The sequence below is a fragment of the Struthio camelus genome, chromosome 18 (assembly GCF_040807025.1).
Source record: "Struthio camelus isolate bStrCam1 chromosome 18, bStrCam1.hap1, whole genome shotgun sequence".
Classification (NCBI taxonomy): domain Eukaryota; kingdom Metazoa; phylum Chordata; class Aves; order Struthioniformes; family Struthionidae; genus Struthio; species Struthio camelus.
In genome coordinates this window covers 19,363,114-19,387,897 of record NC_090959.1, presented here as the reverse complement: position 1 = coordinate 19,387,897, position 24,784 = coordinate 19,363,114, and the positions used below count along the sequence as shown (strand labels likewise).

At 63.9% G+C, this 24,784-nt stretch overlaps 2 protein-coding genes and 1 long non-coding RNA gene across 11 annotated transcripts; 2 read left to right on the top strand and 1 right to left on the bottom strand.

Moving 5' to 3' along the window:
- Positions 1-1,028: 1,028 nt before the first annotated feature.
- On the top strand, positions 1,029-11,972 carry ZNF335 (zinc finger protein 335). 9 transcript variants are annotated; one of them, XR_011135294.1, is made up of 28 exons: positions 1,029-1,120; positions 1,620-1,852; positions 2,250-2,523; positions 3,008-3,085; positions 3,454-3,774; positions 3,939-4,073; positions 4,152-4,310; positions 4,427-4,685; positions 4,792-4,969; positions 5,058-5,170; positions 5,371-5,389; positions 5,597-5,713; positions 5,803-5,879; positions 6,000-6,160; positions 6,310-6,539; positions 6,621-6,729; positions 6,813-6,907; positions 7,070-7,359; positions 7,473-7,608; positions 7,689-8,078; positions 8,175-8,317; positions 8,683-8,822; positions 9,240-9,432; positions 9,574-9,651; positions 9,865-9,948; positions 10,125-10,190; positions 10,402-10,483; positions 11,124-11,972. XR_011135294.1 is itself a non-coding variant. In XM_068912353.1 (28 exons), exons 2-28 carry the CDS (start codon positions 1,652-1,654, stop codon positions 11,237-11,239), a joined length of 4,107 nt encoding a protein of 1,368 aa, XP_068768454.1. In that variant the 5' UTR covers positions 1,029-1,120; positions 1,620-1,651; the 3' UTR covers positions 11,240-11,972. The 9 variants fall into 9 exon arrangements, 7 of the variants coding, with proteins under 7 accessions (XP_068768454.1, XP_068768450.1, XP_068768449.1 ...); XR_011135293.1 differs by having other exon boundaries at positions 11,121-11,972; XM_068912353.1 differs by having other exon boundaries at positions 4,427-4,670; positions 6,657-6,729; positions 9,329-9,432; positions 11,121-11,972.
- Positions 11,973-17,769: 5,797 nt separating this feature from the next.
- Positions 17,770-18,681, top strand: LOC138061474 (uncharacterized). Its single transcript, XR_011135264.1, has 3 exons — positions 17,770-17,920; positions 18,092-18,184; positions 18,314-18,681. It is a non-coding gene; the product is annotated as an uncharacterized lncRNA (long non-coding RNA).
- Positions 18,682-21,119: 2,438 nt separating this feature from the next.
- On the bottom strand, positions 21,120-22,628 carry LOC138061483 (E3 ubiquitin-protein ligase RNF182-like). Its single transcript, XM_068912269.1, has 2 exons — positions 22,548-22,628; positions 21,120-22,043 (listed from the first exon to the last, which is right to left on the bottom strand). Exon 2 carries the CDS (start codon positions 21,984-21,986, stop codon positions 21,246-21,248), a length of 741 nt encoding a protein of 246 aa, XP_068768370.1. The 5' UTR covers positions 21,987-22,043; positions 22,548-22,628; the 3' UTR covers positions 21,120-21,245.
- Positions 22,629-24,784: the final 2,156 nt, after the last annotated feature.

Genomic DNA, 24,784 nt, shown 5'->3' with positions numbered 1-24,784 from the left:
GAGAAGCCACGTTCCAGCCCAAACACATCCTAGATTGTAGAAGAGCGCAGGAAAAACAAGGATGCCTTTCCATCAGGTAAAAACTAAAGCAAAACAAACAGATGGGGTAATCTGTTGGGATTAGAAACGGGATAAAAATGGGAGAGTGCCCTTCTCAGTAGAGTACTGAGACATCACAAAACTGAGACACCGATGAGAGCAAGGAGCCACCCAAATCAAGCGTTCACCAAAACGCCAGGACGTCAGCGCGGAGCAGGGACGCCAGGCAGAAGGGGCTCAGCCCCAGCTCCCGGTCCAGCAGCATCCGGCTGGGCAGGAGGTCTGCCCAAGAGCTGGAAGGCATGGCCAGGGCGCAGGGGCAGCACCTGCTCCGAGCGCACCCCCCCGCAGGGAGGCCCTGGCACTGGAGGCGGCGGGAAAAGCCCCCTCGCCGGCAGGAGCCAGGCCGGACCCCCGCCCCGGCTTCGGGGCGCGCGAGGGCGCGGGGGGGGGGCGCCGCCGGCCGCCCCCTGCCCCGCCGGGGCAAAGCGAACCCAGGCCGCGGGGGCCAGCGGCGGCTCCGGTGGGCCCGGGGGGGCCGCGCCGCAGCGCCGGGAAACCCCCGGGGCGGGCGGCGGCAGCGGGGCAGCGGCGAAGCCCCCGGTCCCGGGCGGCGGCGGCGCCGCTGTCGCGACAGGCGCGACCCAGGGGAGGCGGCGGGCGCGCACGGGCCTCCGCCACCGGCGCCGCTTCCGCTTCCGCCGTCACGTGACCGGCGTGACCCCGGCGCGACCCCGCGACGCGCAGGGCCCGGGCACGCTCGGCCCCGCCCGGACGCAGCGCAGCGCGACGCCATGACCCCTCCGCGGAAAAAATAGTCCCCCCGCGGGGGGCGCGAGGCCTCCCGCCCCCGGAGCCGGCGGGCGGCGCCGCTCGACGCCGAGGGCTGAGGAGCGGCGGCGGCGGCGAGGGGCGCGGCCGCGGCAGCCAGCGCCGCGAGCCGGGCGGCGGCGGCGGCGGCAAGTAGTTCCGGCGCGGGGTCCGCGCGGGCCGTGTCCCTGCGCGGCGAGGCCGGGGGGGTGCATGGCGGCCGCCGTGATGCCGGCTCTGGCGGAGGCGCGGCGGGGGCGCGGCGGGCCGGGTGAGAGCGCGGGGCGAGCGGGCGGGCGGGCGCGGCGGGGCCGCCGGGCGCGGCGCTCCGGGGCCGCCCTCGCCGGCGCTCCGGGGCTCCCCGCCGTGTGCGCGCGCGCGGAGGCGGCGGCGGGGGGGACCCCGCGGCAAGATGGCGGCCGGGGCTGGGCGGCGCCGCGGGGCATGACGGGACGGGACGGGGCGCGGGGGCCGCGCGGCGGCGGCGGCAGGAGGGGAGGGGATGGGATGGGGGGGCGCTGCCGCCCGCCCGCCCGCCCGCTCCGGCATGGAGCCGGGGCCGCCCCTCGGCGGTCGCCCGCGTCCCCGCAGGGCCCCCGCGCGGCGCGGGGTCGCGGCGGGGGCCCAGCGGGGCGGCCCCGGCCCCCCGGCCGCCCCCTCCGCCTCCCCCGGCGGGCGCGGCGCCGCCTCATGTCGCGACAGGGGCCCCGCGCGGCGCGGTGCCGCGGCGGGGAGCGGGTCTGACGGCCGGGGTCTCCCCCCCCCCCCAGGTCGTGCCTAGGCAGCCGCGGGCGAGTCGGGCATGGAGGAGAATGAAGTGGAGAGCAGCAGCGACGCGGCGCCCCAGGCGGGGCGCGAGGAGCCCTCGGAGAGCGGCCTCGGCGCGGAGACGTCGGAGGCCGTGTCTGCGGACAGCAGCGACGCCGCCTCGGCCCCCGGCCTCCTGGCGCAAGCAGACGACTCGGGCGTGGGTCAGAGCTCGGACAGCAGCGGGGTCTCCTTGGTAGGAAGCAGCTCTGAAGACGGGGTGGCGGTCATTGGGGGAAAGGCGAGCAACTGTAATTCGGGTTCCTGACAGCCAGAAGCTCTTAATTGCTCTACGTGTTTCTGACACGATATAGGGAAAGGGATTTTCAGGAGCCAGCTCTGTTGCTCAGCAGCCTTGGAAGGCACTGTTACGCTCCCTCTTAGGCATGTGCTTGCCAGTCTGAGGAGGAGAGCAAAAGCAGCACTGGAGGTCGGGGTCCTTGGCAGTAGCTAAAGAAACTACTTTGATACCTTTCCTTGCAATTCCACGAAGCAAAATACTGGTGGTGTTTGCAGACACCGGCTCCCCCCAAGGGGCTGGCCTAGCAAAGGCCTCTTAGCTGAGCTCCTCTGGCCTCTTTTTTTCCACCTAGGAAGAGGTGTCCGAGAGCAGCTCCAGCACAGATGCAATTCCCCGGATTTACCTGCCAGATTCTTCCTCCATTGCCCAGTCTACCCTGGTCTCCAGTGTCTCCACAGTGAGCCAATCCATCATGGTGTCAGAGTCCCCACAGGTCTTGGTTCACTCCAGCGTCATCACTGACGGAGCCACAATTGTGTCAGACTCCACTGCATCCACTTCCTCAGACCTAGGTTCTGCTATAGACAAAATCATCGAGTCTACAATTGGGCCTGACATCATCCAGAGTGAGTGTATTCTCCCAGCTGCTTGTGCTCCTGGCAGGTCTGTCTGCTGCTCCTCTGGAGCACTCGGCAAGCTCCAAACGCTTTGCTGTGATGTGCGGCAGGGCTGGGGAAGGGAGCTGCTACGGTGCTAGACCTTGGGAAAACAGATTTGGTTGGGAGGCAGGGTAGAAATTTATACATGCATACATATATATCTTGTTTTGCAAGGGTTTTTCCTCCGCGACACTGCCTTGCTTCAGTGGCGGGAGGGTTTGCTGTGGAGCTCCTGGCTATTGCAAGGGGCTGCTGAAAGGCTCTCCCTCTGCCTCAGTGTTCCTTCAGCCAAGGTGGCAGCAGTTCAGGGCAGGCTAAATCCCTGGAGCTGAACCTTTCTAACCCCCCCCCTCCTGCTTGTGCCTGAACTCGAGAGCAACACTTGCCCTGTTGGCTATACGTCCCCCATGTCTGGCAGTTGTCATCCTTTTGCTTTCCTTCCCCTCCCCAGGCTGCATCGCTGTGACGAGCGCTGAGGATGGTGGTGCAGAGACTACGCAGTACCTCATTTTGCAAGGACCTGATGACGGTAAGGATGTGCCTCTGGTAGCTCCAGCAGTGGCTTTCTCTGCCTATGAGTCTTTTGCTGTTTCCATACTCGGCCCTCAGTAGCGGAGTACAAAACCCGCTGTGGCAGTTTGTAAGAAAGACATGTTGCAGGGGAGAAGCTCTCAGCTCCCCTTCCCTCCCCCCAGCAGGATAAAGGACAAGAGTGGAGCCTGGAGAGGATGCCCCAACTATATCAGCCACAGCCTGTGTACCAGAGTCACCATGGCTGTGCTGACTGTTGGGAACTCATGGTTACTGAGCTAGTGTTCAGCCCCGTACTCAAGGTGTACGTGTGGCTTGTATAAGGTGAGGCGTTGCTCCTTGGCTGAGCCGTTTTTGGTGTTTCAGGTGCCCCCATGGTGTCCCAAATGGCCACTTCTGCTCTGGCCAATAGCTTGGCGATAGAAGCTGTTGCCGAGGGACCAACCTCCACGTGCCTTGACCAGCCAGGCCCTTCTGAGCAGTCTGAAGTACTGGAGCTGCCCACACAGCCAGATCAGGTCCGAGAGGCAGATGGTGGGGAGGAGCTGGATCAGCCAGACATGGAGACCTTGGAAGAGATGATGGAGGTGGTGGTGGTGCAGCAATTCAAGTGCAAGATGTGTCAGTACAAGAGTGTCTCCAAGAAAACGCTAATCAACCACATGAAAGAGCGGCACTTCCAGCCAGGTATATGGGTTGTTGCCATAGTAAGGACTGAAGAAAAATTTGTCTTGCTGCGGGGGGGCTCACTGCTCTCTCTCTGTGGAAGAAATCAGAGGAGGAGTAAGAGTGTAAAAACCTGGTCTGTATTGCAGTCTGCTTAAGAGTTTTCCTTCTGTTTTCTGTGGTAGTGGCTTCAGCTTTGGCTTTGAAGAAGGGGCGTCCGCGGAAAGGGGGTCCTGCTCCAAAGACTGCAGAGGAGGAGGTCCCAGAGGAAGATGATGATGATGATATCATGGATGCTGGTGCTATTGATGACCCTGAAGGTAGGATTCATTCCCTCCACATCTGATCCAACCTAATCTTTTCCCTTATCTCTAATGTTTTGGCCTGTTTGCCTCCAGAGGATAGTGACTATAACCCAGCTGAGGATGAGCCTCGTGGACGACAGCCCAAGTACAGCCGCACTGTCCCCACGTCCAGTGAGGAGAGGCCACGGCGACGCCCAGGGAGACCCCGCAAGTTTCCTCGTCTGGAAGACATGCCTCAGGACGTGCCTGAAGGTAAAGAAGTGGGAGGCAGTAGCCACTTGCTGAGTTGGGGGGGGAGCAAAACACAAGCGCCTGGGAGCCCGCAGCAAGGGTGCCTGATGCAGTTGTGCTGTGTTGCTGTTGAACAGGAGGGGAGGTGGAGCCCTTAGTGACATCCCAAAGCACGCAGAGCTGTGAACTGCAGAACTCAGAAGCAGCCAGTTCCTCTGGACTGGAGAACGGGACCAGCGAGAGCCTGGCAGAGCCCAGCATTAGCCAGTCTGACTCTGAGAACAAGGATCCTTCCTCCAACACCGGCCCCGAGGAGGCGGATGTCATCCCCAGGAGGCGAGGCCGGCCCTCTCGCCGCTTCCTGGGCAAGAAATACCGCAAGTACATGGGGCGCAGGTGAGGGGTGTGTGTCAAGCCATCGCTGGGCCGTCTGGCTTGTGACCAGGGCCGGTCCAGCCCCTCTTTGCCACCACAGCTCTGAGCCCCAGTTCTGTTTCTGCAGGTACTACTATAAGTCACCCAAGCCTCTGATGAGGCCATATCTGTGTCGGATCTGTGGCTCACGTTTTCTCACACATGATGATCTGCGCTTCCATGTCAACTCACACGAGGCCAATGACCCACAGCTCTTCAAGTGTCTTCAGTGCAGCTACCGCTCCCGACGCTGGTCCTCCCTCAAGGTAATTGCTGCCCATCTCGTTCCCAGGCTATCCCACTGAGGGTGGCTGGTAGCCCCCGATCTCACAGCTCCCTGTCTGCTCCTTGCAGGAACACATGTTCAACCATGTGGGCAGCAAGCCGTACAAGTGTGAGGAGTGTAATTATACCAGTGTGTACAAGAAGGACGTCATCCGCCACTCCACAGTACACAGTCGGGACAGGTAAGTAAAGTGGAGTCCCACAGACTTACCTTGCAGCCTGGCTCAACAGCACTGATATCGCTCCCCTTGCCCTGGGAGCGCAGCCATGGCTGCCTCTGCACCTGATCTCTGGCCCTTTCTGAACTGGGCAGTTTAGGTGTCTGAGGTACAAGGGAGCTCAGATTTGGGGTTTGGTTAGCAGGGATTTTCTTCTTTTTCAGGAAAAAGAGAGCTGATCCGGTGAGTCTGAATACCCTGATGGCTTGAAGCTCAGCACTGTTACCCAGAGGATAGGCACGTCTTCGGCTTCCACAACTTCGTGGTGCCTAATTGATGGCAGTGTTTTTGGATCAACAGAGAAATGGCAGCCCAGGGCTTGTGGATGGGGAGGGTAAGAGGGCTGTTGAGCCTCTCCCAGATGAGCTCATCTTTGTGTTCTCCCTCCAGCCCCCAAAGCTGAACTCCTTCCCGTGCCCTGTATGCAATCGTATCTACCCCATGCAGAAGAGACTTACTCAGCACATGAAAACACATAGCACGGAGAAGCCGCACATGTGTGACAAGGTGAGAGGGTGGGAACTGGCCTGGACAGCGGTTAGCAGCAAGTGGGGCTGGACAGGAGGTGAGTGCTGCTTTGCTTTGTTTTTCTGCAGTGTGGGAAGTCCTTTAAGAAGCGCTACACCTTCAAAATGCACCTGCTGACACACATCCAGGCCATTGCTAACCGCAGGTAAGAGCCAGACGACAGTCTGCCGCGTGCCCGAATGGAACCGGTGTCCCAGGTTCCCGCTCAGAGGGAGAAGGCAGAAGGTCCCTGCTGCCTGTGTGACAGATGGCCTTGTCCTGGCAGGTTCAAGTGCGAGTTCTGCGAGTATGTCTGCGAGGACAAAAAGATCCTGCTGAACCACCAGCTGTCGCACATGAACGACAAGCCCTACAAGTGCAGCTTCTGCAAGTACTCCACCTTCCGGGAGGACTTTCTGGTCTCGCACATGGCTGTCAAGCACACGGGTGAGAGCAGGTGCCTGCCTGGCCCCACTCCCTGACATGCCTGTACCCTTCTAGATCCCCTGCTTCTGCAGGACACGGGCAAGAGCGTGTCTGCTCTCCCTGCTGCCCTTGTAGACCCCTGCTTGACTCCTGCCTCACATCTCCTGCAGGAGGAAAGCCGTTTGCTTGTGAGTTCTGTCACTTCACCACAAAGCATAAAAAGAACTTGCGTCTCCATGTGCACTGCCGGCACGCTGACTGCTTTGAAGAGTGGGCACAGCGGCATCCCGAAGAGCCGCCCTGCCGCCGCCGCCCCTTCTTCACCCTGCAGCAGATCGAGGAGCTGAAGCAGCAGCATAGCCAGGTGCAGGCCCCTGCTGAGCCAGAGCCTAGCCCCCCGGTAAGTGCCATTGCCCACGCCCCCGCTCCTCCCTGCTCTTCATCTGCCCTGGCTGTGCTCTCAGCTCTTTCTCTCACACAGGTCCCTCTTGGCCCTGTGACCTACCATGCGGTCCAGGCTCTCCCAGGAGCAGAGCCCCCCATTCTTTCCCAGGATTCCCTGGGAGGGGCCACCATCATTTATGAACAAGGTGAGATCCAAGCACAAGGTGGAGGGGACTGGGGGGAATGTGGGCGAGCGCTGTGTCTCACTCCCTCTTTCTGACCCTGACAGGTGTGGCTGGATCGGCAGAGCTAGCCACGCAGACCGCGCTGGATCTCCTGCTGAACATGAGCACTCAGCGAGAGCTGGCCACAGGCTCTCTGCAGGTGAGGAGGGCTGAGGGAGAGCCACGCCTGCTGTGGGGTGGCAAGGAGAGGTTTACCAGCCCTCCAGCAGTCTCTTCACAGTGCCCAGCCCTGTTCTACTGTAGGGGATGTCTTGCAGAGCCTTGCATTCCTCCAGCTGACCTGCTGCTCTCCCCCGCACAGGTGGCAGTGGTGAAGCCGGATGACTCAGGAGAAGTGCAGGCATCAGGTGAGTCACAGACAGAGGAGGAGGGGGCAGAGATGGATCACTCCGAGCAGCAGCAGCAGCAGCAGAAGGTGGTGACGCTGCACATGGCAGAGCCTGGGGAGACGCTGGTGCAGGAGGCTTATGAGGAGGCGACCTTGGGTGGCTCAGAGCTGCAGCAGATCACTATCCCCTTTGGTGGGACAACAGAGTACAGCATCATTACCCCCATCAGCGAGGAGATCCAGGCTCCAGGCACACTATACAGGTTAGCCTTGTGGGAGAAGTGAGGAGACAGATGCACTTCTGACATCCAATTAGGGGGCCTTTAGTGGGAGTGGGATGAGACAGATCCTCTCTGACCCTGTCTCCTGCCCACAGTGAGGAGGAAAGCCCTACAGAGACCTCTCATGCAGTCGTGGTGAGCGAAGCTGTGATGACTGAAGCTCTGAAGGACCATAACAATCACTATATCATGTCATCCAGTGTCCCAGGGAATCAGTTCCATCACATTGAGGTAAGGAGAAGGGGGTTTCTCTCCCGTTTCCTGGCAGTAGTGTGAGCAGGTGTGATTGGTTTTTTTTTCCCCTCTCTTAGCCTCTCAGTGGAGACACTGCCTTTCCCTCACCAGCAGAGGGCCAGGAGGCACAGGCTGCTGGTGTCAAGTGGCCTTTGGTGCAGTGTGTCACCAGGCAGCTCCAGAAGGATTCATCTTTGTCCCCAGCCTCCGAAGGGCGGGAAATCTCATCCCCAAAGGTCAAGTGGCCTGCACTCCCAGGCATGGCCAAGAAGCTCTCGTGCAAGGTTTCTACAGCCAAGAAGCTCTCATGCAAGATTTCCACAGCCAAAAAGTTTTCATGCAAGATTTGCACAGCCATGTTTACAGGGAGAGCAGAAATGGAGAGTCACAAGAGAGCCCACATTGGGCCCAGCACCTTCAAGTGTCCTGACTGTCCGTTCACTGCAGCTCTCTGGCCAGAGGTTCGGGTAGGTTTCCCTGGTACATAGCAGCCCTGGGAATAAGAGATTTGGGGAAACTGGAGACAGCGGCTTTCTGACTTTGCTTTACCCTCCTGTCCCCAGAGCCACATGGTTCAGCATGCCAACCTTCGGCCACACAAGTGCACCCACTGCAGCTTTGCTTCCAAGAACAAGAAAGACCTGCGCAGGCACATGTTAACACACACCAACGAGAAGCCCTTTGCCTGCCAGATCTGTGGGCAGAGGTGAGTGAAGTCTGCTAGGTGGTTTCTTCTTCTAGAGACCCTACAGGGCTCTTCAAGAGTTCAAGAGGAGATAGGGCATTAGCAAAGAGCTAGCTGCCCAGACCCTACTTCCAGGAGCAATCCCCTATTATAAGAGTCTCTGCCCTTAACAGTTCCTGCTTTAAGTGGACCCAGCTTAGTCTCCAAGGAGCTTTTGCAGAGGGCGGTTTGGTACTTAAGAGCTGATGGGAACAACGTTTCAGGGCCTGGGGCAGGCCGTGTCCTAGGACATTGTGGCCTGGTTCTCTGCAGGGAGCACAGAGGCCCTGTGCTGCCCGTGGCAAGGTCCACCTCACTCTCGTTCTTCACTCTCATTCTTCCTGAAGGTTCAACCGTAATGGGCACCTCAAGTTCCACATGCAGCGTTTGCACAGCTCGGAGGGGAAGAGGCCTGGGGCACCTGCAGCTGCTGCCCAGCAGACCATCATTCTGAACAGTGACGAGGACACGCTGGCCACCCTGCAGAGTAAGATGTGTGCCTGCCCTGACCAGGGGTGTACCTCCATCTTTCCTGCGGCCAGAGCCGCCTGTGGTGCTCGTGAGCTGAGCAGGGTTAAGACAGGTCTGGGCCAGGAGATTCCTGTTGAAGTTTAAGGTTGCTGGTGGCAGCAGGACCCGATGGGTGCAGCGTCAACCATTGTGGTTCTGTGTGCAGAACTACAGGTGCAGTGTTTTCTCCAAGCAGGTCCTAATAGCTCAGTGCATTCAGGGAGCAGCAGTGATGTGAACAGCTTGCAGCTGAAATAGGAAGTGGAATTCATGCTGTTTGATGTGGATGTTGGGTTTTACCCACAGTGCCCTCTAGTCTCTTCATCTTGGGAGAGTTTGGTTTAGCCTCTTACCCTCCATGAGCCGAGTTAAGAGAATGTCCTGTGCTCCTCAGTGGGATGGACATGTGGCAAGGGCTGCTCTTGGGAGCGGGGCTGGCTGGCAGCTCTGGCGGTGCCTGTACTGGCTTTCTCTACGTTCCAGCGGCTCTGCAGTCTGGTCAGGCGGTGCTCGCTCCCGAGCGCCTGCAGCAGGCTCTGGGACAGGAACACATCATCGTTGCTCAGGAGCAAAGCATCGCAAGCCAGGTGAGTCACACTGGTCAGTCACGTCCTCCCACCCGGTGCTGCCTCTCCCCAAGCTGCTGTGCTCAGAGGTCCCCTCATCTCAGAGGGCTGGCAGTCAGGTATAGCTGACACTGACAGTGCTGGCCTCTTGCTGTCTTGCAGGAGGAGGCTACATACATCCAGGAGATCACAACTGCTGATGGACAGACAGTACAGCACTTAGTGACATCCGACAACCAGGTGAGGTGGGGGGCTGTGCACGTGAGGCCTATCGCAGGACTTGGGGAACCAGAAGATACTGCTCAGCCGGAGCAGGGACAGCAGGGAATCTCAAGGGCAATGGGGCGAGGTGGGATGGAAACAGGTACAGAAGCCAGTCAAGAACCAGCTGTGTTGTGGTTTGGGGAGGGCAGTGGTGACCTGTCTTTTTGGTCTAAATCCCTGTGTTTGCAGGTTCAGTACATCATTGCCCAGGATGGCGTACAGCACTTGCTTCCCCATGAGTATGTTGTTGTCCCAGAGGGACATCACATCCAGGTAAGCGTCAGACTGACCGCTCCCTTTGCGCAATGGATGGGACCACAAGGGTGCCGTGTGCGAGGCAGGGCCTCCTTATGTTCCCTATGGCTTGCTCTGTTTAAGTCACACCTTTGTTCAGGAAGCAGGGAATACTGCTAGCCTTAACATAGTCTTACTGCAGCTTTTGTGTTCAGGTACAGGATGGCCAGATCACCCACATCCAGTATGAACAGGGCAGCCAGTTTCTCCAGGAGCCACAGGTAAAGGGACAGGCGTGGGTGCTGAAGCTGGTGGTGCTACAGATAGGGCTGTAGCGAGGTGATCTCTGCACACGCAGCTGGAGAGGAAGGGGTGTGAGATGGAAGTGTGGGTGGGTTAGTGACTCACTGCAGCAGCTGTGGCCAGGGCAGCCCTCCAAGAGGGGCCCTGCCAGTCCCAGACTCTCCTCCTTTTGTTCTCTCTTCCCTGCAGATCCAGTATATGCCTGTCTCACCTGAGCAGCAGCTTGTCACTCAGGCTCAGCTGGAAGCAGCTGCACACTCGGCAGTCACAGGTAGGGCCAGGGCCACAGGGCCAATCTGTGACTTGGCTCTGACAGTCTCGTCTCCCTTCTATTCTTGGGTTTCCAGTCCTGCATGGGAGTTTGTGATGCCTCCTATCAGCTGCTCAGATGCCGTTACGGTCTCGGTTCAGCTCCGCTTGCAGAGCTGCTCGTTTGCTGTAGCTAGTGGGGTCCATCAGGGCAGCTATGCGCTGGCTGGCTGGCAGTGATCCTTGGCTGGATGGAGATAGGCTAGGCTAGGCTAGGTTGGCATCTTCTGGCCTGTGTCCTGTAATTCTGGGAAATAGCCAGCCATGGTCTCTTTGGGGGAAGCTCTGTGCTGATCTCCGAAAGTGTCAGTTCTGGAACAGTACTGGCTCTCCTGTGCTGGAGACAGGTAGCTGTAATGAGAGGCCCAGCTTCCCCAGGGTGGAAACACCCTGACGCGTGTTTGCAGAGTTAACCAGAGGCGAGTTCCCCGCTGTAGCCCTAGAGCCCTTCCTGAAGCGTGGTGTCCTTTGCGGTACCGTGTGCCCATTCACCTGAAAGCGGGCAGCAAACATGGAGAGGGGCCCTGGGAAGCAATTTGCTTTCCTCTGCCCTCGGACACAGGAGCAAGGAAGTACTGACTCACCCCCCTCCTCCGCAGCAGTGGCTGATGCCGCGATGGCCCAGGCCCAGGGCATGTTCACCGCAGAGGCAACGGCCGAGCAGATCCAGCAGCTGCAGCAGGGGATCCACTACGATGTCATCACGCTGGCAGATTAGCAGCAGGGACAGGCCTGGCTGACGTTGACGTTCTCGGCCATCGGTGCTGCATCAAGGCAGCTGCACTGTGCAGAAGCCTCCACAGCCAGCAGTTGCCTTATTGCTTTGGGGCTACAAGGGACGTGCCTGAGTACCCGCTGGTGGGGTTGTGCTGCTGCTCTGCTGTGCGCAGCAAGGGGTCCTGCGCATCCTCCCCTGGCACAGGCAGCTGCCTCTTGAGCAGGGACTGCTCACCAGCCAGGGCGCTGAGGCAGGCTGAGCGGTGGCAGCACTCTGATGTGGCTGGTCTCTGTGCTTGTTGCACTTGATGGTCTGAAATCCCTTTTCCTGAATCATGTCTGTGTGGGCCAAACTCAAACCAGCGTCCGCCTGGCACGCGAGGATCCTGGGTGAGAGACATGGGGCCGAGCACAGCCACGTGGTACGGTGTGATATGTGGGACATGTTCAGCCTCAGCCATGTGCTCCCCGCTCCTCAGCTGTGGAGTGTGTGGTCCTGGTGTGAAAGCAGCCTTCCTTCCCTTGGCTTTTCCAGCCTGCAGGCAGGCATCAGTAGGGCTTTGGACTGGCGGAACCCACAATAGGAAGAGGCATAGGTGGAAGATCTTCTGTTTTTCTTCTGAAGAGGGATGGACTCTGCTGCAGAGTTGGTTTGTAGGTGGTTATGGGAGGGGTTCGATTCTGACATTCTCAAGCTTTGAATATGCTTATGAATAAAAAGGGATTGAAACCTGCATGTGTGGAAAAGGGTGGTGGCTGCTACCCCTGCCTGGAGGATCTGTGATCCTACAGCAGCATCTTCTTGAGTAGCTGGGCCAGCAGGGAAGGGAAAAAACACCTTTGCTGCTGTTGTACTGTGGCATGTCCCCTTGTGTGCTGGGGCAGAAGGGTCCCAGACACTATTTAAACTGAGGCTATATGGGACAATGGGATAGGTCTTTGCTGGCAGATGCAGCAGTCCTGTGCTATCACCTCCCTCCTGCTGGAGTGACCTTGACTCTTGGGGAAGTGAGCTGTGCATCTGGTAGAAGGGTGATTTGGGGCCTGTAGTCATGAAATTAATCAAGTGGTAAACAGCCTAAATCCCATGTAACTCTGTCCCAAACTACACATGCTGCCCCTCCCTGAGCGGATTGTCTGGAAGTATTTACATGTGATTATAACAGCTAATCTCAGAGTTTTAGTTATATGTATTTGCATTAAACTGATTATCTGCAGAGGGGGAAAAAGACCTGGAACCACCCAACTTCAGCAAGAGCTTCTGCGAGGCCTGAGCTCAGTGCCTGCCACTGCTGCCAGCCTGACCTGGTGTGATAACTGTGCTCTGAACCAGGTTCCTGTCCCAGCTCTCGCAGTAGAGGAGCACAGCACGGAGGCTTGCACTGTGAGCAGCCTGCTGCCGACTGTGGCAGCAGCAGCGCTCCGTCCCTGGCTGCGGGGCAGAGCAAGGTTCCTGGGGAGCCCCCTCCTTGTCCCCTGCCTCAGCCTGGGTTTGGGGCTGCGGGTGGTGGTGGCAACGCTGCACCGAGGCCCCTTCCCTGCACGCAAGATTGCGTGCCAGATGCCTGGGCCTGAGCAGGCCAGGCCGCCGTCCTCCCTGCCCCATGGGGAAAAGGGGGTTCGGTGCCTGCAGGGTGCAAACGCAGCCCCGAGGCACTGCCTAGTCCTGCACCTCCCACGGGTGAAAATCCTCGTCCCACAGGCTGGGGTTGTGCTTGGCCACGTAGCCCTGTCCTGCTCATGGCTGTGTCCAGCCGTGGATGTGGCTGTGTCTGCCTGTGTGTGTGTGTCCAGCTGTGACCCTCTGTGCCGAACTGTGGCTGTGTGTCGAGCCATGGCTCGGTCTGTGCCCAGCTGTGTCTGTGCCTGGCTGGGGCCCTGGCCCTGTCCAGCTGTGCCACGCAGGGTTAACGCTGCAGCAATCCATAGGCTCTTTCCTAGATTACGGCCCCATTATCTAATAAAGCGGATCCAGCAGTGCGGCCATGCACGACGCTGATTAGGGCCAGCAGAGTCCTGTGGGGACAAGGTTAGGGCACAGCTGTGCCGGTGTGGGGCTGTGGTCGGCGGGGGGGGCGAGGGCTGGCCCCGGTGGTCCGGCTCAGCCGTCGTTCTGGGCTGCCGCGCGGCTTCCGCGCCTGGTGCTGCCGGAGAGCGCGGGACCAGCCCGAGGTGGGGACGGTCTGGGAGCAGAGGGGACGGGATGTGCTCGAGGTGGGGCTGGGAGCGGGGGCTGCCACCGTGCGCCCCACCGAGCACTGGGCACTGCCAGGACTCTGATCGTGGGGCGCAGCGGGGCCACGGCTGGGCTGGCCGCTGGCGGGGGCATCCCAGACCTCTGTGCCTGGCGTTGGCCTGAGGAGTCCCAGGAGCGGAGGAAGCCCAGGAGGGTCCCTGGGCACAGCCCCGCCGCTGTGCCCTGCGTGCCCGGGCCGACGGATGGCACCGGAGGCCAGTGGTGAGCCCGGGGATGCTGCCGGGCCCGTTAGCTCTGGTGACCTTCCCCTTCCCCTTCCCGTCCGCGGCCAGGGCTAAGCGGGTTTGTTACACATTTAATATCCTGAGAGCGTTATTAGTCGGTATTTAATTACAGATACAACCTGTGGGCTAATCCCAGTCTGAGCAGGGAGAGGCAGCGGGCACGCGCAGGGCAGCTCCACGGGGCGTCTGGCACAGCTGGGCACAGCTGGGCACAGCTGCCCGGCCTCAGCCCCCTCTGCTCCCGGGAGGCAGGGAAGGCTCCGCTCCTCCAGCTGGGGGGCTGGGGCCAGAGCCGGGCCCCGCGTGGGCAGAGGGTTCCCGGGGGCCAGAGCGGGGCCCGATGCAGACAGGGGGTCCCCGGGGGAACGGAGCAGGGCCCCGCGCAGACAGGGGGTCCCCAAGGTGTGGGGCCGGGCTCTGTGCAGACAGGGGGTCCCCAGGGTGTGGGGCTGGGCTCTGTGCAGACAGGGGGTCCCCAGGGTGCGGGGCCAGGCTGGCCCCTTTGTTTCCGCGCCCCCTCTGCTGCCGACAGGAATCCAGCTGTGGCCTCCGACCGGGCTGCAGCTCACGTCCTCTTGCACAAGGGCCAGGGGAGTGAACAGGACGAGTTAACTGTTTCCTGGCCCGGGGGCGCCTGGTTCTGCCCGGAGCGGGGAGCGGGGAACGCCACGGCGCGTGGAAACCCCGGGTCGTAGCGAGCGGCACCGGGGCCGCGGCCAGGGCAGGGAGCAGCGGCTGGGGCTGAGCCCCGGGGTTCGGGCCGGAGTGGGGCTCGGCGCTGCGGCTGCAGCTCGCTGCTCGTCCGGCCCCATCGCCTGGGGCTGAGCCCGGGGTTCGGGCCGGTCCCTCAGGCCCCCTCGCCCGGGCCGCGGGGACAAGGTCGCTGCTGGAGAGGGGCCGCCGGTGGGTGTGCCAGCGCCCACGGGGACCCTCGGACCCCTCCGGGCGGCCGACCCCGCCGGCAGGACTGGGTGGAGGCCGAGAGCGTTTCCGGCTCCCGCTTCCCCCGAGCGAGCGTCTGCTCGGCGCAGATTCGGCCGCGGCATCCCCTCTCACTGCCTGCCCGCCCGCCCGCCTCTGTCCCGCAGGCCGGGCGCCACGGGAAGGGGCACCCCGCGACCGCGCCGCAGCGGGGCTCGGCCCGCCAGGCACCGTGGCTCTGGGCCGGGGCCCCCCCGGCGGGGCCGAGCCCCCCGCGGCCGCCCCGCCGCAGATCCTGGTGACCGACGTCGGCGCAGCGGTGAGCGAGGGCACCGGCGGGGGCCGGGGCGGGCGCCGGTGGCGGCGCTGGGTTTGGGGGTGCGCGCAGCGGGGCTGGCTGCCCTCGTGCACGGGGCAGAGCCAGGCGGCCCCCGACCTGCCGCCGGCCTCGGGGACGCGGCGAGCGGTGGCGGCGGAGCCGGGCCAGGAGGCCTCCGAGGGCGGGAGCAGCAGCGTGGGCTCCAGCCCCGCGGCCGTGAGTGCCGCTGGGCCGCGCGGGCAGGCGGCCGGCGTGGGAGCGGGGCTGCGCTCGGCGCTGCCGGCGGCGCTGGGCTCCCCGGGCGCTGGGTCTCAGGGGTCTCTGCCCGCAGCTGGACCCCGTGGAGAAGGAGTGGCTGCAGGGTGCAGCCAGCGGGGACCTGCTGGTCCTGAGCCAGCTGCTCCAGCAGGAGCCCACGCTGGCCACCAAGAAGGTGAGCAGGGGCCGGGGCACGCTCGGCCAGGGGTCTGGGGTGCCGGTCTGGCGGGGGGCCGCCAGGGCCGTCGCTGACCTGCTCTTCCTTCACCCCGCGCCCCCCCTGCCCGTCTCCGCAGGACTTCACCTCGGTGAGTGCAGGGCCCGGAGCACGTGCACCGTGGGCACGAGGGGCCGGGGGGGCACCCGCCTCCTGCTGAGCCCGGCCCGCAGCCGGAGCTGCCTGGGCGTGGGGACGGCCGCGGTGCACAGCAGCGCCTGTGCCTGCACCTGCACCCCGTCCTGCATCCCCTGTCCCGCACCCCCGTCCCATATCCCCTGTCCCCCATCCCCTGTCCCGCACCCCTGTCCTGCATCCCCCACCTGCCCCCCATCCCGCATCCCCTATCTGCACCCCCGTCCTGCCCCCTCCTGGGCCCCCTCCTGCCCCAGCCTGGCTCTGACCTCTTCCTCTCCCACGCGGGGACCCGCTGGGCTGCGCTGGTGCTGCCGGTGGTGCTCAGGGGGTAAGTGGGGTTTTGGGGGAATCTCGGAGGGGACAGAGGGGCAGGGCAGGGAGGGGGTCGTGGGGGGCTGGGGCCATGGTGGGGGACAGGGGCTGTTTGGGGGGAAGGGGCTATGGGGAGGGGAGAGGTAGAGGGGCGGTCGGGGGGCAAACAGGGCCATGAGGGGGATGGAGGTCACAGGAGGTGACAGGGCCTTGGGGAGGGCATGGAGCCAGGGAGGGGGCTGGGGGCTGGGGGGGGCCATGGCACGGGGCCTGTGGGGAGGGGGGATTGTTTCCTGCAAAGGTTGTAGCCGACGTCCCTCTGCCCCGCTGCCGACCCTGTCCCTGCGGCTGCCGTCCTGCCCGGTGCAGTTCGTAAGTCTGGCCCTTCCCAGCCCCAGATATCTGCCCTGGCAGGGCAACGTCCCACTGCCCCATTGCACTGCCCCATGCCCCCCACTGCACAGCCCTGTGCCTCATGTGCCCCCCATTGCACTGCCCCACGCCCCCCATTGCACAGCCCCACGCCCCATTGCACTGCCCTGTGCCCCCCATTGCACTGCCCCATGCCTGCTGCCCCATGCCCCCTTTGCACAGCCCTGTGCCCCACGTGCCCCCTATTGCACTGCCCCATGCCCCCATTGCACAGCCCTGTGCCCCACATGCTCCCCATCCTGCTGCCCCATGCCCCCATTGCACAGCCCTGTGCCCCATGAGCTCTCCATCCTGCTGTCCCATGCCTGCTGCCCCATGCCCCCTTTGCACAGCCCTGTGCCCCACGTGCCCCCCCACTGCACTTCCTCATGCCCCTGTTGCACAGCCCTGTGCCCCCCATTGCACTTCCTCATGCCCCTGTTGCACAGCCCTGTGCCCCACATGCTCCCCATCCTGCTGCCCCATGCCCCCTTTGCACAGCCCTGTGCCCCCCATCCCGCTGCCCCGTGCCCGCTGCCCCATGCCCCCCATTGCACAGCCCTGTGCCCCATGCCCGTTGCCCTGTGCCCCATGCCCGCTGCCCCTTGCCCCCATCCCATGCCCGCGCCCACCACCGGGCTGCCCCGCAGACGGCGCTGCACTGGGCCGCCAAGCACGGCAAGGAGGACATGGCCGCGCTGCTCGTGGACGCCGGGGCCGACATCAACACAAGAGCTGTGAGCGGGGGGTCCGGGGCCGGGCCGAGTGCGCTGCTTCGGGCTGCGGAGGGGTGGCGAGCAGCCCAGCTGCTAACTGGTTTTCTCCTCTCCCTGCCCTGCGGCTGCGCCCGGATCCAGCACGTGAGTATGAGCCGGGGTCCCGGCGCGGGGCCGGTGCTTGGCCCTGCCCCGTCCCCTTCCCGCGGCAGCCGGGGGGCACGCGGTGCCCGGCTCGGCTCTGACGCGGCACTCTGCCTCCCGGGCAGGGCGTGAGTATGCACGGACAGACGGACGGACGGACGCGCTGCTGCACTGCGGACGCAGCACCGGCCCCAGGACAGGGGGCACCCTGGGAAGGGGACGGGGCCTCCCCGGGACGGTGGTTTGGGGGATAGGACCTCCCTGGGATCATGGTTGTGGGGACGGGGTGTCCCCAGGATGATGGTTTTGGGGGCAGGGCCTCCCCGGGATCATGGTTTTGGGGATGGGGTGTCCCCAGGATGATGGTTTTGGGGATGAGGCTTCCCCGGCACAATGGTTTTGGGGATGGGGCCTCCCTGGGATGATGGTTTTGGGGATGAGGCCTCCCCAGGATGATGGTTTTGGGGATGGGGCCTCCTTGGGACAGTGGTTTTGGGGATGGGACGTCCCCGGGATGGGGGGGGGCCTCCTATGAGGATGGTTTTGGGGATGGGACGTCACTGGGACAAGGGGTTGGATAGCGTTGGTGGTGGGGCTGTTCTCGCCCCCCCCCCCGCCCCCCGCCCCGGGCAGGGGATGGTGCCGGGGGCCGCGGCCCAGCCCTGTCCCCTGCTGCCGCCGCGTGCCCCCAGGGCTACACCCCGCTGCACATCGCGGCGCTCCATGGGCACCGCCGGATCGTGGACCTGCTCGTCGAGCGCTTCGGTGAGGACCCGCCGGCCCCACTGCACCGTGGGGCGACCCCCATCCCTGCCTGGGGCTCTCAGCCGCCCTGGGGCCGGCAGCACCGTGGGGTTGGGTGGGGGGGGGGGGGGGTCTCCCTGCTGCTGCCCGGGGCTGGCGACGGCCAGCGGCTCAGGACGAATCTCCCGGCAGGGGCCAAGCAGAACCTGCGGGATTACAGCGGGCGCCTGCCCGGGCACTACCTGAGCGCCGCGGCCGCCCCGGACGGGGCCACCGAGACCCCCCGTAAGAGCCCGTCCGCGCGGCGGGGAACAGGCAGCGCGGGGCACGGGGGCCGGGGCCCTGGGGCCGGGGGGGGCCGGGGAGCGGGGTGTCGGGGCTGCCGGCCCGGCGCTGACGGGGCCCCGCACCCAGAGGCGCCGTCCGCCCGGGGCGAGCGCGGCAGGAGCCGGCGCCTGGCCTGCCTGCTCCTGCCCAAGGCTGGCGGCCAGGCGCGGCGGCGCTGGGGCTCGGCCGAGGACCTCGCCGGCCCGGAGGAGGACCGGGCTCCGGCACAGCACCTCGCACCGCCCGCGGCCTACCGGGCCGTGCGCAAGTTCTCCCGCTGACCCGCGGCTCCCCGCACCCTGCCTGGGGACCCTGCCAGCACCGCCGCCGCCTCCGGGGGTGTCCGGGCGGGGAGCCCCGCTGGGAGCCGTGGGACGGGCAGCTGGGACGGGCACCGATGAGGCCTGGCACTGCAATAAAACACTTGTGCGCTGCCTCCCGCTGCGCACCATGTCTGTATGTGCACTGCATCCTCCGTGCACCGTGGCCGTGGGTGCTTGTGGGGCCGGGGGGGGGGGGGGGTGCTGGGGCTCTGCAGCGCTGCCCAGCTCTTGCCCTGCAGCCCTAGTGTGGGTCCAGGGCAGCGTGGGGCGATGTCTGTGCCCTGCCACCCTTGCCCAAACACAGAATGGGGGTGTTGGGGGGGGGGGGCGGGTTAACGCTGCCCCAGGGAATCAGTGCTGCTGCATTAGCTGCGCTGCCAGGGTGTTTGTTAATTCCCTGCAATCAGCTGTCAATCACCCCAGACCCCCAGACAGCTATAAAAGCCCTGGGCGCTGCTCCCCAGCTCCTCTCCCAGCAGCATGGCAGTGCCGCAGGGCGAGGGGAGCCCAAGCCACGAGCTGGGGGGCTGCGGGGGGCCGTGGGGTGCCCTGCGGGGGCCTCCCCGAGCCCTGCCGCCCTGCCCCTGCCCCATGCTGGCCGCCTACACCCTGCTGCCGCCCCCGCTGAGCCTGCTGGCGCACTCGGTAAGAGGGGAGGGTGCTGGGGTGCTGGGGCTCCCGCTGGGGCTGGGGCGCTGGGCAGCGTGTTGGGCCGGGAGCTGCTGGCCCCGGGTGCACGGAGGAGCCCAGCGCCCCTTTGCACCGTGGGCTGCTCCGTGCACAGCCTGGCCGGGGCCGGGGGTGGAGGGGACGGCGGGTCCCGGCTCTGCCCCCTGCCAGGGCCGTAGGTGCTGGGCGCCTCCATGGTGCCCGTGGCAGCTGTGCGCCCTGGCCTGGCGCCGTCCTGCCCCAGCGCCACCGAGCCCTCTCCGTGCCCCGCAGGTCTCTGCCGCCTGCGAGCTGCCGCCGGCGCTGCCCGGCCCCGGGCCGTGCCCACCGTGCTGCCGGCGGCCGGCGGCCCCGGAGCCGGGCCGGGCGAGGGCCGGGGCCGGGCGGGAGAGCACCGGGGCGCTGAAGGCCTGGCTGGCGCGGCACCCGAGGAACCCCTACCCCAGCAAGGGCGAGAAGGTGATGCTGGCCGTGCTCAGCCGCATGAGCCTCACCCAGGTCTCCACCTGGTTCGCCAACGCCCGCCGGCGCCTCAAGAAGGAGACCAAGGGGAGCTGGGTGCCGCGCGGCGCCTCCGAGGGCGAGGACAGCGAGGGCGAGGGGCCCCCGCCGGGCAGCCCCCCCGGGCAGGACGGTGGCGAGCGCAGCCCCGGCGGCACCCGGGACCCCGGACTCGGCCCGCGGCTGCAGAAACCCCGGATCTGGAGCCTGGCGGAGATGGTGGCGTCGCCCCCCGCCGAGCACAGGTGCCCCCCGGGGGTGCCAGCCCCACGGGGGCCAGAGTAGGGCGGTGCGGCACAGGGCGACCCGCGGCCCTGCTCGGGGATGGGGACACTGGGGGGCTAATAAACATGTCTGTGCGTCTCCAGCCTCCGTGTGCATCCGTGGCCGGGATAGGGACTCATCCTGCCTGCGCCCCGCCGCGACACCCCACAGCGGACTGTCCCCGAGCTGCCCCGGGCGACCGCGGGTCCTGGGCCGGGGTGCTGGGTGCAGGGGGACCACGGGCTCCTGGCTGGGCAGGGAAGGAAAGGCACCGACACCAGGCAGAGCTGTATGCTGGTTTTTAATGTTCCTAAGAACCAGGAAACGGAAATCAAAAATAGACTTTGCTCTTCTTGATAAAAGTAATAAAATGGTTAGCGGTGTTAAATTAATCCTTACAAAACAAAACCCAAGGAGGTTAAATAAAGCCCAGAGGCTCCGCATAAAAACCACAACGACTACAAAACAGCTGCAAAGACGTCTTTACACACCAAAGAAACGCCTGTCCTCCGCTCCTCTCCTACACGGTAAACAGCGTCGGCGAACACGGGACTCAGACATGTGGAAAAGAAACACGGATGCTATGGAAACAAACCCTGCAAGGAGCACAGTCGCCATGGACAGAACTATTTACACTATGGACACGGAGCTGCGCTGGTGCCAGTCCAGCCGGAGGAGCCCCCGGGCTCTGCCCGCTCTTCTGCCAACGCAAGGCTTCGGCCAGCTGCCGGGACCCCTCCAGCCACGGCGCTACGCGCCACTTCGTCACGCTTGCCGTCCGTCCATCTGTCCGTCTGTCCGCCCGCCCGCCCGTCCGTCCTTCCACCTGTGCACGCGTCCCAGCTCCGGCTGCCCCCTCCTTCCGCGCTCTAGTGTCGAAGGGGCCGCCTGCTCCTCCTGCCGTGCTACGTTTGGTTTCTCTGCCCTGCGGCGAGGGCAGCAGCCAGGCCTCCTCTCCTGGCCGGCGGCTGGGCGCTCCCCGGCACTGCTGCGCGGGGGCCGTGTGCAAGTGTGCAGAGGAAAGCAGGTGCTGTGGAGCTGCTTTGCGAGAGTCCCCCAGGCTGGTGCTACGACGCCAGCAGTCTCTCCACCTGCTCCAGCAAGCCTCCTTCAGGGCTGCCGGCACGTCCCTGCTGTCGTACACCATGTCGTACAGCCGATGGGCGCGCAGCATCTCCCCGTGCCCGGCGCACGTCCCGCTCTGCGCAGGAGGGACGAAGCTCCGAGGTGCCCCGGGGGCGCCCCCGAGGCGGGCGCAGGGCTCAGGGGGAGGGGAAGGCGAAGACCTCGCGGCACAGACACTGGCAGAAGCTGTAGAAGACACAGAGGAGGAGGGTGGAGGGCACGAGGCTGACCAGCACGATGCCCAGGCTGTGGTGCTCGATGAGCAGGAGGTAGATGCCGAAGGGCAGGGAGCTGAAGTAGACGAGGCAGAGCATGCCCAGGATGAAGTGGGGCACGGCTTGCCACGTCCAGGAGCGGCACTTGCGCATGGGGCCGTGGCAGGGCAGCGCGCCCAGGCTGGCGGGGCGGTACAGCCGGATCATGTCCAGCATGCCCAGCCCCTCCGGCGGGGCCATGTCCTCGGGCACCTCCAGGATGGTGATGACGAGGCAGTCGGAGCTGGGCGAGGGCTCTGCAAAGGGCTCCAGCACGCTGGGGCAGAGGATGACCTCCGGGGACAGGGACGCGCCCCGCTTCTTGGCCCGCTCGTGGTACGTCAGCACGGCCAGCACCTTGCTGTCGTCCTGCAGCCGCTGCACGTCCTCGCCCGGCACCGGGGTCTCCCGACGGCAGAAAGGGCAGCTGAGCCGGCGGGGCGACGCGTCCCCCAGCGCCACCATCCTGCGCAGGCACTTGGCGCAGACGCGGTGGCCGCAGCTGAGCAGCTTGGGCTTGCGGGCTCGGGCATCATAGCGGTGGTAGCAGATCTTGCACTCCAGCTCATGGGCTGTGAACACCACCGGCTGAGAACTCTCCGGCTCACCATCCTTGTGGGTCATGGTCTGCGCGGGGCACGCGGTGTCAGGGCCAGCCAGGGCCCATCCGAAGAGGCGAGGCTGGGATGGGGACAGGGAAGCCCTCGTGAGCGGCAGCTCCACAAGCGGGTTCCTGCTGGTGCTGCTGCCCCCACCCCAGGCCATGGCTGGACCCCTTTGGCTCCGCGGCAGAGAGGGGCTGGGGGCAGCAGCCCCCACTGACCATGGGGCTGGTGCCGCTGGCGCTGGGACTTGCCACCCTGCTCAGCCGGCCAGCCTGGGCAAGAGGGAAAGGCCTTTCCCAGCGGGGTGCCGGGCTGGCGCTGCCTCCGGCAGGGCTGGGAGCTGGCTCGCATGCAGGGGCCTCTCAGCATCGCGGGCTGCAGGGGAGAGGCCCAGGGTGGTGCTCCAGCCTCATCCCTTCCCCAGCATCCCCAGGACAGGGCCTGGCTCCGGACCCTGTGCTCTGCTGAGGGAGGGGGCAGTGGGACCCCCCCCCCTTCAGCCACTCCTCCCTCCCTCCCCACATCCCTGGGGCAGCGGGGCGAGAAGGCTCGCGACCTGCTGCCCTGTGCCCTCCCATACCTGCTGTCTGTGCTGGGGCCCCTCGGCGGGATGCTGTGGGCGGGCGGGCGGTTCCCGACTGCACAGCCCGGGTGGGCTGGGCTGTGCCCCTGCCCGCGGGGCCGTAGGTGCTCAGCAGACGCTGGAAGCAGTCGGGGCACCGGCGGCTGCGCGTGCCCCATGGAGAGGAGCGGGGCACGCTGCCCGGTGATGCTGCAGAGCCAGCCCAGACGCACTGAGGCTGCAAGCATCCGACGCAGCGTTGGCCTGGCAACGGGAAGGGGGAGGCGGATGCTTGGGCTCTGACAGATCCTGGCCTGGGCAGGGCCATGGGCGCAGAGCCAGGCCTGCCCGGGCCAACACAGCACAGCACAGCACGGGGACAGCAGGGTCCCCGGGGCTGCAGCAGGAGGATGCAGAGGCAGGTAGGTGCGGTTCCCTTGCAGTCCTGCTGCTCCTCTGCTCCCGAGGATGCCCCTTCCCCGCCCCAGGCATCTGCAGATAGCGGTCCTGGGGCCCTGCGACCCTCTAGGCCCACGGGAGAGGGCTGCAGCAGAGCTGGGCTCTGCAGGGCCCTTGCGGCCAGGGAGCCTATCCCCTTCCCTGGGCAGACGTGTTCAGCCCTTCCCTGGGAAGGGCCGGCTCCTGCACCGCCCCAGAGAAGGGAAGCAGCTTCAGGGGTGAAATGCCGAGGCTGGATGGGGTCTGCACACTCATCCTGGAGCCTCAGCGACTTCACCTGCAGCACCTGGGATTCCTGGGGCACAAAGAAGCACAAAGGAGCCGTGCTCTGTCGGCGTGCACGAGCCCAGCCACCTCTCCTGCCTTCTGCGCCTCACCAAGTAGCCACACCACTGAACAGTAGCCAGCGCAGGGGCTGGCACCGCAGAGCCCTCCTGTCCCACGCGCCCCTCCCCATGGCTGGTGGTCTCCCCAGCTGTGCCAAATCATCCCTCCCCAGTGCACAGACCTCACAAGGGTGGTTCTCGCAGCCCAGAAAGGCAGTAGCAGCAGTTGGGTAACCCCTGAGCTTTCCAGGGCTGAAGAAAGGTTGACAGCACCAATTTCTCCCTCCACAAGGAGGATAGGGCACACACCTCTACTGCTGCCTTACCAAGCAGAAGAGAGGCTGGAACAACCCATCACATACAGCAGCACTTGCTGGGGAGACAGTCTGGACACCACACAGCAAAGGGAGTCCTAGGAACAAGCCTGAGTTCACCAACCAAGTCCAGACCCTGCCAGGGGTTTGCAGCCTCTGCCTTCAGTGACACGATCACATCTCGGTTGCTCCTGGCCCCCTTACTGCACAAGATAGTCTGTCTATGCTGGTTAATAAGAAAATAAACTTTTATCTACACAGGGATTTATCTTATGTATTGTGCACCCTGAATCGCTCAGAGAATTACTAATTCCTGATGAGCTTTTCCGTGGCAAGACAATGCTATTTGTCAAGAGCAAACCGTTTGGGCTGAAACATTGTGAGATTCAGAGGCAACACTTAGGATAATTTTAGTTCAAGAGGTCAAAGCTGGGCAAGATTTTTTAAGAACTTATTCCAAGGCTTTGCAACAGACAGGTCTGGGGAACAGGCAATGTCCAACTACCAGCACGACCTAGTGGTTACACCTGGTCCTCTCCAGGCTTGCTCATACCTCCTCTTGACCATTCCCAGCTGGGGCCTTCCTATAACTGAAGCCTCCATCACACCAACACTTTGCTAGCTGCCTGCACAGCCTTTCCTCTGCCCAGCCTCTCACAGTCATGTGCTCTTTGCTTTACCCTTATCTACAGGCTTATCTTGGCAACGTGCAGTTGCAGGCATTTCAGGAACTTCACTGACCGAGCGTCTTGGTGGGGAATCCCCCACCATGTCCAATCCGGGCATCAGCGTCGATGAAGGGTGTCCAGGAATTGAAACACTTCACTGTCAGTTGGTCTCACTGCCTGCTGGCTCAAGAAATAGGGCAGTTCAGCCTTGCAACCAAAAATCTGCTTGATGTCTAGGCCATTCAACAGCCCCCTCGGCCCACTCCACCCAAAACCAGCCTCTCTACAAGCAGTGGGTTTACACCCTTTGCTCCTCCAGAGGTAGAACCCTATTTATCTCTACTGCTGAGGGCTCAGGTCCCTGGGGTGGGTCCTAGCACATTCTTTCATTATAAGACCAGACCTGTTCTGCCAGGTCTTCAAAGGGCCCACCTACCCTTTCTCCAAGTCTTGCTCCATTCAAGAAAGAGCTGCAACCCGTATCAGAG

Excerpts from the sequence above, each read along its gene's own strand:
- ZNF335 (XM_068912346.1), top strand. The coding sequence starts at position 1,652 with ATGGAGGAGAATGAAGTGGAGAGCAGCAGCGACGCGGCGCCCCAGGCG. Across the intron at positions 6,730-6,812 it reads CACCATCATTTATGAACAAG|GTGTGGCTGGATCGGCAGAG; the intron begins GTGAGATCCAAG and ends TGACCCTGACAG. Across the intron at positions 9,433-9,573 it reads AGCAAAGCATCGCAAGCCAG|GAGGAGGCTACATACATCCA; the intron begins GTGAGTCACACT and ends GCTGTCTTGCAG.
- LOC138061483 (XM_068912269.1), bottom strand. The coding sequence starts at position 21,986 with ATGACCCACAAGGATGGTGAGCCGGAGAGTTCTCAGCCGGTGGTGTTC.